The 10,309-nt window shown below is 39.3% G+C and overlaps 1 protein-coding gene across 1 annotated transcript; it reads right to left on the bottom strand.

Moving 5' to 3' along the window:
- Positions 1-862: 862 nt before the first annotated feature.
- Positions 863-2,457, bottom strand: EMC7 (ER membrane protein complex subunit 7). The gene is made up of 4 exons (XM_090174923.1): positions 2,115-2,457; positions 1,794-2,052; positions 1,172-1,252; positions 863-1,094 (listed from the first exon to the last, which is right to left on the bottom strand). Exons 1-4 carry the CDS (start codon positions 2,324-2,326, stop codon positions 969-971), a joined length of 678 nt encoding a protein of 225 aa, XP_090031049.1. The 5' UTR covers positions 2,327-2,457; the 3' UTR covers positions 863-968.
- Positions 2,458-10,309: the final 7,852 nt, after the last annotated feature.

The following is a 10,309-nucleotide window of genomic DNA, read 5'->3' as shown; positions in this document are numbered from 1 at the left end:
AGGAATTAAGTCTAAGTGCAGTTTTTGCCTAGGTTTGCTCCAATAAAATTATGTTGGTACCAATTGACCGATTTCAAAATTACGTTTTTTCGCGTGACAGTAACTTTACGCTGTGAGGTAGAGCAAGCAAATTTACCTGCTTTTATACGCTAACATGGCGTCGTATTTTCACGCGCAAAATTAATTTTAAGATATACCAAATAATTTTTCGTCTTATTTTCCGTTTCCTTTAATTGGTTTAATCAATGTCGAAATAGGTTTTCTTTCTGAGGCGTTCCAAAGGTACTAGAGAAAGGAAGAGAAAAAATTTCATCAAGGCATAATGTTAGGGTTACTCATTTCCGGTAATGTTATAACGCTTACTAACTTAATAATTTTTTTTATATAGTCTGGTAGTTAAAATAATGAATTTCGAATTAGAAGTAGATGTAAGCTAAGTCTGTTGAATTTGAAATATTATTAATCGAATGTTTATCATCTAGCAGCTTTCAAACAAAGAGATAATTTTATCAAAGAAAATATAGAAGAGGAATAGAAAGTGTAAAAACACCGGGTCAATATTTCAATATGAAGGACTGCGTCATAAAATTACCGGATGTGTTATATCTATTCCTCTTTCTAATTTTCTTTGGGTGTTCATTATGAAAGACGCAAAACGCGCCTATAGTGACTTGGCAACATGACGCATGGGGTCAAAGGTACAGCGTGATGTCATGCTGAAAGTTCCTATTATGTCCGAACTCTGAAAGCGTGTATCAATTTCTTTAGCCACAGCTTGCCTGAGAAATATGGGGCCAAGCTGGGCGATTTCCTGTTATTAATTTGTTAATTGTGAAAGTGTTAACGTTCGAATTGTGAACCGTTTTTATATAAGGTTTTTATTTACAATATACACTATGAACAGCAAAACAAATAGAAGTAGAAGTTTAAATATACAAATTATAGAATAAATATTATACTAAATTTAACTATTGTCTTTTCTTTTGATTTTTGGCTTTTACTGCTGGTGCTTTTTTCCCACCAGTAAAAAGTGAGGTCATCATTTCTGATAGCTCAGGCATGTCATATTTCGGCATTTGCATAGATTGCATTTCCTGAAATAATAAATTAAATACATTACCTTTTAAATTATAACTTTATCAGTTTAATTTTAAAAATTGGCAATTCTTGCTTTTTGAGTTTCTGGATCTGCTGCATTCATCAATTTTGGAATAACCATTATCAAAAGCAAAGGCAATACCATCATAAGAACCTAGAAAACAAGATATAAAAATTTTTAAATCTTATATTTGCATTTTTTTTGCACATGAGACCACCTCAATATGTTTGGGTCTAGCAGGTTTATTTACCTGGTTTTTAGACCCTAAATGTTGTGGTATTTTCATGTGCAAGATTATTTTGGTAATAAAATAAAACAATAAAAAAATTCAAAGTATAAAATGTTTTTCTCCTAATCACAAGCTTAAGCTTTTAAGTACTTTATTGGCACGCTAGTTTCACACATGGACTTTAAATTCCAAATCTTTACTGACTCCAGTATATGCTCAATAGCTATAGTGTTGTCGTCTGATACGATTTTGAAAACTTGTAACATCACAGCTATAGTGTTAATAGTGGCCGCCATGACAGTTACCGTTTTTTATCAATAGGCAAATTACAATGGTGACGTCGCAGGGTTTCAGACCACAACACTCTATAGCTAGTGATGTAGAAAAAACATTTACACGTGACCTCCCATATTTTGTAAAAACACCAATTGTTTGGAATGATAACATTTATATTATAAAAAATACCATTGGGCTGAAAAGGAAATCAGTGATTCTCCATGTTTCTCTGACTTGAAAATACTTGTAAGGGCCACGAGTTTTGAATTTTAGAGGATAAGTAATTTGTTGCACCAAAGAGCTTTGGACAAAATTGACTTTACGAGCTCTAAGCTTTCCTTTTGAGTTAACATCCACCCTTGCTGGTTCAAACATGAAATTCGAATTTGCTACTTCCACAATATAAGAACCCGGTGAAACATTATTAATAACGAATGTTCCATCATGCCTTAAATAGAGAAATAACAGTTTACACAAAGTTAAGTTGATAAAATACGACATTTTACATACTTTAGGAATCCAATGTGCTCTCCTCCGTTTACTAAAACTCGAGTGTTTGATAGCCAATCTTGGCTTGCTATTTCAGGGGGAACTACTTTACCATCAATTTTATAACCACCTAAGCCTGGGCTCGATAAAGCAAAATCACTTTCGCCTTGAGAAATCGAAATGGCCACAAGTGATAACAATAAAACGAACTTATGAAATATTTTAAAATACATTTTGAAACAGTGCTAATCTTTAATATATAAACAGTTAAATTAAACTAATTATAACGATTTGCGATTGCAAGAGACCTTACGAATTTCTTACAGGAAAACACTGCGCCTCTGTAAAGAGATTCTACTCTAGAACAGCGGTGCCAGATCGAAAATCTGAAATTATCGTATCTAGGCCAAAAAATTATCGATTTTCCTGGAAAATTATCGTACATTTCTTTTTACCGCTAAATTTTAATTGATACATAAATGCGTTGAAATTAGATGATTTTTTTAAATCACTACAGTTTTATTTCAGGGAAATAAACAAAATGTCTATTATCATTATTAACTGAACTTAATATGTTTAAAAATGTATTAAAGAATGCGGTAATAGCTAGGAGTAATAAACTCACACTCAGAACTACGCGTACAGAAAATGTATATCATTCATTTTTAAGTAGGAAAGTTTTATAAATTAATAATAAAATATAAATCGTTCGTAGGTTTTTAAAAAAAATCTAAATATTATCGTACATTATAGTACGTTGAGGCAGAATTATCGAAATAATGGTACGATAACGTACGCCATGATAATTATAGTACGCCCTAAAAATTTTGATGAAATTATCGCACTGTGCGATAATTATCGTACGTCTGGCAACGCTGCTCTAGAAGGATCTAGAAGCCTAGTTGCCTACCTTATTTTGTAGTCCTTTGTACCATTGAGTTGTTAATATACAACTAGAGATACAATTACGACTTCAGAAATCTGGGTTTCCCGGGACAAATTCTTCACCAGGCGAAAACTATTCGCTTGCTTTGGGACGAAAAGAAAAGAATACACCTTTTACCCCAAACTACCAACTTCTTCCATACAATAACAGCCAAACTGTATTTTGAAGTTGCTCTCTATTTCCTAAAAATTACTCCAAAACTAGCGAATAGTTTTGCCTACTGACTGTAAACTTTATCATTCGGTGGTAGCGCCTTCTATCTTATTCAAAAAACTATATTTTTGAAAATATCGTCTGCTTATATACTTTTTTGCACGTGTTCACGTGTATCTTAGTGGTAATTTGTATTTAGGTATTTAAAGTACTGGGAAGAAACTCAAAATAACGTATAATATTATAATAAAAAGTCAATATTGTCAAAAGTGACATAATTAGCAAAAGTGTGACAATCCCTGTACTTTCGTATGCTGAAGGTTTAATGAATGCTCGACTCGAGATCGATCACATAAAATACTATTTATTGTCGCCATTCTGGATCTTTTTTTAGTCTACGGTATTATATCGTAGGTAGATGGCGATAGAATCTCCACAGAACGATGAAAAATCAAAAAATACATTAACTTTGACTAGTGCTTCTTAGTTCCTCCGTTCCTCACTACGAGGCGTTATTTGTTGGTTTTAACTTCCTTCCCTCCCCAAGGCATACTTTCCTTTCTCCCGTCCCAACTTGTATTTCGCTCCTAACATTCATTAAGAAATAGGTCCGATTGACACACTTTTGGTAATTATGTCACTTTTGGTCAAAATAATACATGAAACAAATCTAATATATATATATATATATATATATATATATATAGCAAATTCACGAGTTTATAACCGTTCTTAGGTAATATTTTCTGTAAATCTAATTAGTTTTAAGATTAAGAATCTTAAAACTAATATAATTGAAGGTAAAAGATGCTTAGGTACATCTTTGGAACTAAATAGGTAAAAGATAGATGGTCTTCAGCCTGCATTTCAAGGAGGATGATTTCTGTTCAGGTTTGTACCAGAGAGTGTAAAGTCGCTTCGCAATAGAGAGGGGCCTCTTCCTATTCCTGCAATGTTAAAATTTGTCGTACGTTTTTGAAGCGCGAGCGCCTAGAAGAAGCTTTAAATAAAAACAAAACAGCTGCAATAACTTTTTCTTCAATTGTTATTTTGAATTCTTTAAAAAAATCATGGATATCATTAGAAATATAAGTACAAAAAAATTACTAATTACAATATTTCAATAATAAAAAAATCACGAGATATTGTAAGGTAGGCCAACTCTTAGATGAACAGGAAGTCTTGGTCAGGAACAGAAGAACTCTAACAAGGAAGTTTATAAATTAGATTGGAGCAAGAATGTATTTATTTATACCTAGGGAGAATGTCTATGTCGAGACGGTTTTTAGCCTTTCTCTCAATCCACCCGTTGGTCCCCCCAGTACGCTCCTCCACTTAAAATAAAACGAATAGTCCCGGTATTTCATTGGCTGCTTAAAATTTACGTCACCTAACGCGATGGAAATCAAACGCCGCGCCGGTGACGTTTTGTCTTTCCCCCCGCGCGAGACAGGGGAAAGGCGTTCAACGTGCCCGGCGATTGTCGCAACATAATCATTCTTCCTAAATATAAATAAATACATTCTTGATTGGAGTGGAATAAATTATAATAATAATATAATTTAAAATAAAATAATTAATTTTTATAAGTAATGTAAATATGAACTAAATGGTAATTCAATACGAATATCTTTGCATGGATAAATAACGTTCAGTGTTGTATTTTTAATAGTTTTCTGTCCAATCTTTTCTGTGTTTTTGTATATTGGTGATCAATATCTTGTTTTTTAAGGGTACTATTTATGCAGTACTCCACAAAAAAAGATAGCATGTTTTGAAACTCAGTTGCGACTAACTTGCGCATGTTGAACCTTCAGAAGCCTGGAACCATTTCTTGTCAATTCTCCGTGCTATGAATCTTTGTAAGCGGCCTTTCAAATTTGCCATGTGTGATAATAGTTTGAAACTGGTGTCAAATATCTCATTTACCTTTGTTACAAATTCCAAGAAATTGGCAGTTGGTACAATGATGCTACCAAAAGTTGGTGGATTTGAATGCCTTAAAATAAGCAAGCACATTAGTTGGATCAAGAATTGGATTGTCTTGCCTTAGTTGACTGATGCAAGAAGAACATTGGTGATTTGAAAAGCAGCGGATGAAGTGAAGTACTGAACTACATCAGATTGTTGTATTTATATACCCCGTGCACCGCCAAAGCATTACAGGGGTTACTCATCATCTGTCCCGGCCGAGCCGTCGACCTGTATACAAAGATAGGAAATGCTTCCTAAAACACATACACACAACGGTATACACCCGTATACCTGCATCTCCTACTCACGACTCACTCGTGAGTTCGTCAAAATTCACAACGATATAACGCATTACGCGTTCAAGATCGTTGATCGTTTCGTTATCCAGATTGTGGAGACCATTCTTGCGGATTGGTCTCCTTAACAAATGGTTCGTTCTAGGACAATTACGAACATAGTGCTCTGAGTCTGCTTCCAGAGCACCGCATATGCATTTGGGCGATGCAATATGACCCAAGTTGAACAGGTAGAGTGGGAACTTACCATGTCCACTTAGGATTTGCGTCAAATAGTAATTCGTGTTGAAGCTACCATTGACCTTAGGAAAGTACCTCTTAGTTACCTTTCCCTTCTCACTCTCATCCCATGACTCCTGCCACCTTTGAGTCGTCACCTCATTGAGCCACCTTTTAATCACCAACTTAGTTGGCTTCATCTCCTTCTCCTCGGGAAGATCGGTTGCTGATTTTGCAAGAAAGTCAGCCCTTTCATTCCCTACACACCCAGTGTGCGACTTTATCCAAGTAAAGTTGACTTGAGTCTCCATCCGTTTTAACACCTTACGGATATCATGGCATAAACCATGATTGTTTTTATGATTGCTTAATGCGTTAATAGCAAAAAGACAATCTGTAAAAACCGTTGCACCATCACCAGGACGTTGACCATGCGTCCTTAACCAGCAAATACCCTCGTGTATTGCTAACAGCTCAAGAGAAAACGCATCCACCTTACCATTAATGCGAGTGACCTCATTGTACACTTCCACACCATCTCTGTACACAGCAAATGCCACTCCGGCACCCCGACCGGATAACGAACCGTCAGTAAACACCTCTATCCCATTGCCATTGGGTAGTTGCTCTGTGATGTTTATACTGCTACTGACCGCTGGGTGGTCCTCCCATGGGTCGCCTGGGTAGAGGTAGTTACCACCACGTAACTCCACCCCACAATGCTTACTGTCTTCCCTAAAAGAAAAGGACCTGAACACAGCAGCTTCCTGACTCACCACCAGGTCTAACGGTTGAATACCAGCAAGGATCCGCAGCGCATCGCTCGAGACAGTCCGGTAAGCACAAGTAATACGAAGGGCCGCAATTCTCTGAATTGAGCTCAACTTCCTCACCATCACACTATTTTGCGTGCTCTTCCACCAAGCACCGCAAGCGTAAGCCACTACTCTCACAATACACCCATTGTAGATAGTCCTTAACGCTTTATGGTCGAGGCCCCACTCAACCTTTGCAAAACAAGCAATGCTTTGCACCAGCTTCGTCACCCGGACACTTACTTCCTCGAGATGAGGAAGAAAGGAAAGCTTGCTGTCGATGGTGACACCGACAACTTTCAACTTGTCAACATTTGCAATGTTGACGGCTCCCATCTTATAGATTGGGAGCCTTTTCATTATGGATTTTGCGGCGAAGGTGATAGCCGCCGACTTTTTAATGGAAAAACTCAGCTTATAGACTTGGCTCCACTTAGTCAATTTATCCACGATCACCTTACCCGTGGTTTCGAGAGCACGCCTGGACGTGCCCCAAAATAATGACTGCAAGTCATCCGCGAAGGCTTGGATTAGAGAATCCTCTGGATACTCAATCCTCAGTGCGCTATCCATAACCACATTGAATAGCAGAGGTCCACTGCATGAACCCTGAGGGCAGCCGCGGGTCAGTACTCTCCGTACACAGGTACTACCTGCCCTCACCACTGCAACTCTATCCTTTAGATAGTTAACATATGTCTCATATATGTTCTTCGGACACTTAAAGTTCCTTAAACCGTGTAGGATTCCTGGAATCCACACATTGTCAAAAGCACCCTCGATATCTAGAGATATCAGACTGGTGTGACAATTATTTTCTTTGTTATCCCTGATTTGGTTCACCATATTGGTTAGACAGTGAGTCGTGGATCGACTATGTCTAAACCCAAATTGCTTATCGCTAAGCAATTTGTTGCTGTGGAGAAAGTAATACAACCTTCTTGACAACAGCTTATCAAGCACCTTCCCTACCACCGGAAGAAGCGAGATTGGCCTGTAGGCCTTAGCGTCCTGCCTGTCTCTGCCTTCTTTATAAAGAAAAACTAACTTAGCAACCTTCCAAAGTTTTGGGAAGTATCCCATACTGAGGCAAGTGTTGAAAAGCCTGACAAACAACGCTGGGCAAGCTAAGAAAAATATCTTGAAGAGCTCGATGGTGATACCATCCTCACCAGGAGCCTTGCCCTTCTTAAAAGAGTTGATAGTCTCCAAGACCTCATCACTCGTAAATGGCTCATCATTCTGACTCATGAAGTCTTCGTGCAATGACTCCCTTATTGTCGTATGAACCTCCTCATCATCATTTAAGGAGTCCTCTTTAAAAAGAGTATCCATCAGAGTAGACCACGTCTCCTCAATACCTGAGGTCAAAGAACCATTCGGTTTCTTGATGCAATTTAATGCATTCTTACATTTGACCTTCTTTGTGGCCAACTTATAGGGTAGGGAGAAAGGATCCTCCCTTGAAACCCTAGTGCAGAAATCCTGCCAGGACTTAAGCTTTGAGTCCGCTATAAGTGCTTTATAGCTTTTTGACTCACGACGGTATTCGACCTTTAGCGCCTCCCGGGCTGCATGGTCCCTGGTTCTTTGGAACCTCCTCCTGAGCGTTCGTAACTCCTTCCTCTTCTCACTGAGTTCGCTCGTCCACCAGGGAGTGGACTTGTACCCCTTATTCTTACGCAACCTTGAACATTCTTTCGAACGCTCAATAATGAGATTATTAATCTCCACCGCGCATGCCTCGACCTCAACCTCATTGTTGAGTGGAGACTCCATCAACCTCTCCAAGTCAGGCACGATAATATCTTGTAACCTTTCAAGATCGATATCCTTGACACGAATTGCATTCGAATCATTCTCCAGGACAAGATCACCAATTTCAAAGAAAATGTATTTGTGATCACTGCATGTTTCCTCGTTGCTGACACGCCATTCAATTACTCTACTCGCAATTGCCATACTGGATACCGTAAGATCCACCCAACTCTTACCATTAACGGTCCAGAACGTCGGGCCGCTACCCGGATCGTTCTCGACATTCAAATCAAACGAGTTGAACAAGTCGATTAACAACCTACCCCTCTCATCGTGATGCTTTGATCCCCAAAGCGCGTGATGGGCGTTAAAGTCACCACACAAGATAACCTTTTTTCCACTCTGTACTTCCAATTGATTCGCAATCTTATCGATATGGAATTCAATGTCATCATTTGGTGGTATGTAAATGGAGAACAGACATAAGCTTAGATTCCCCAAAAGCACGTCCACCACAACCATGTGAGAGTCTTCGTAGAGCACGATCACTTGTGCCTGAGGGTTGAAGACAGCTACAGCTGCCTTTGGATTGTCCTGGGAACATACGATCCTTGTTCCCATGGGTAAACCTATTACCCGACCGTTAATTGCATATGGTTCCTGTAGTAAGGCAATGTCTATAGAGCCTTCCTGGCAAGACTGCCTAAGCGCAGAGGTTGCAGTTTTGCCCTTGCCTAAGTTGACCTGCAGACAGCTTAGCTTCCTACTCACCTCCATAGTTGGTTCTACTCTTTAGAAACTCCAACTCCTTCTTATACACAGGACACTGGCCATCCAGGGCTGAATGCGCAGTGTTGTGTTTGGTATTCTTGTCCCTATTACTCAGGGCACAGTTTCTGCAAGTTTTAAGATCACTCTTACAATCCTTGTAGCTGTGATCCTCTGAGCATAGGGAACAATACCTTCTATTCTCAATGCACCCACCTTCTATGTGTCCAATCTTCATGCACTTAAAGCATCTTGGAAGATACACATAACTTTTGACTCCAACCACAGAGTAGCCCAAATTGAGCTTCTTTTTCGCCTTCCACGAATTAAGCAGGGCTGGAGGCCCCTCCAGCACCCAGTTAACACCACCCTTCCTGTTCCTCAGCGAGAACTTAGGGACAATATCCGTCTCCTTGCAGGAGAGCTTATTGTTGCTTATAAGCTTAGCAACAATTTCTTCCTTTACGATGTCCTCATCAACACCGTAAAGGATAACCCTAGGGTTGTTGAGCTTTGGAGCTCTAACACTAACTTTGTCTGCCAAGGCAGCACAATCGCTGATTCCCCTCTTCAGCTTCTCCATATCCTCAGCGGTTTTGACCTGTACCACCAGACCCTCATTCCTACAGGACCGGACACTCTGAACACTTATTTGCAGTTTGGAGGGATCAACCTCCTTCTCTAATCTCTTCTTGAGAGCATTAGAAGTCTCACCTTGCTCTGTGGGATAGAGCAGTACCACATTTTTTCCCCTTGGCGGAACCTTCGGTCCCCCTTTCTTAACGGTGGACTTTTTCCTGCCCTTGGTAATTTCAGGAACCTTTGAACTTACATTACTGGCTGCAACAGTAGCGAAGCTCATTTTCTGCTTTCTGAGATCTTTCACAGTCTCATTAAGTTGTTCAAAAGCACCCTGCACCCTAGCAAGTTCCAGGTGACTGGTGTATACCATGGTCTCCACCGCTTTGAAGACCGTCCTGATCTTCTGTGCAACTGCCATTTGCACTTTATTGTCCTTGTTGCAAAGGACTCTATCTAGGGCGAGGAATTCCCTAGCGAGTGTAGCTTCGACACTCTCTTTAACCGCCTCTTCTACCTCTGGAAAGTCATTTCGAGGTCGCTTGGACCTCTGGAAGACAGTGTCTTCCGAATCGGAAATTTCTTGAAACTCGAGGAATCCAGTTTCAAGGTAGTTGTTTTCGGTAGCCATAAAGAAAAACAAAACATTTCATCTACCCCACTCACCGCCCACCACGGAGCCCAACATGGGTATCTTGCAAGCAAGAT

This window comes from Leiobunum rupestre, chromosome 5 (assembly GCF_980474605.1).
Source record: "Leiobunum rupestre chromosome 5, qqLeiRupe1.1.hap1, whole genome shotgun sequence".
NCBI classification, from domain to species: Eukaryota; Metazoa; Arthropoda; class Arachnida; order Opiliones; family Sclerosomatidae; genus Leiobunum; species Leiobunum rupestre.
The sequence above is the reverse complement of the archived record's forward strand: the minus strand, read 5'-3'. Positions and strand labels throughout refer to the sequence as shown.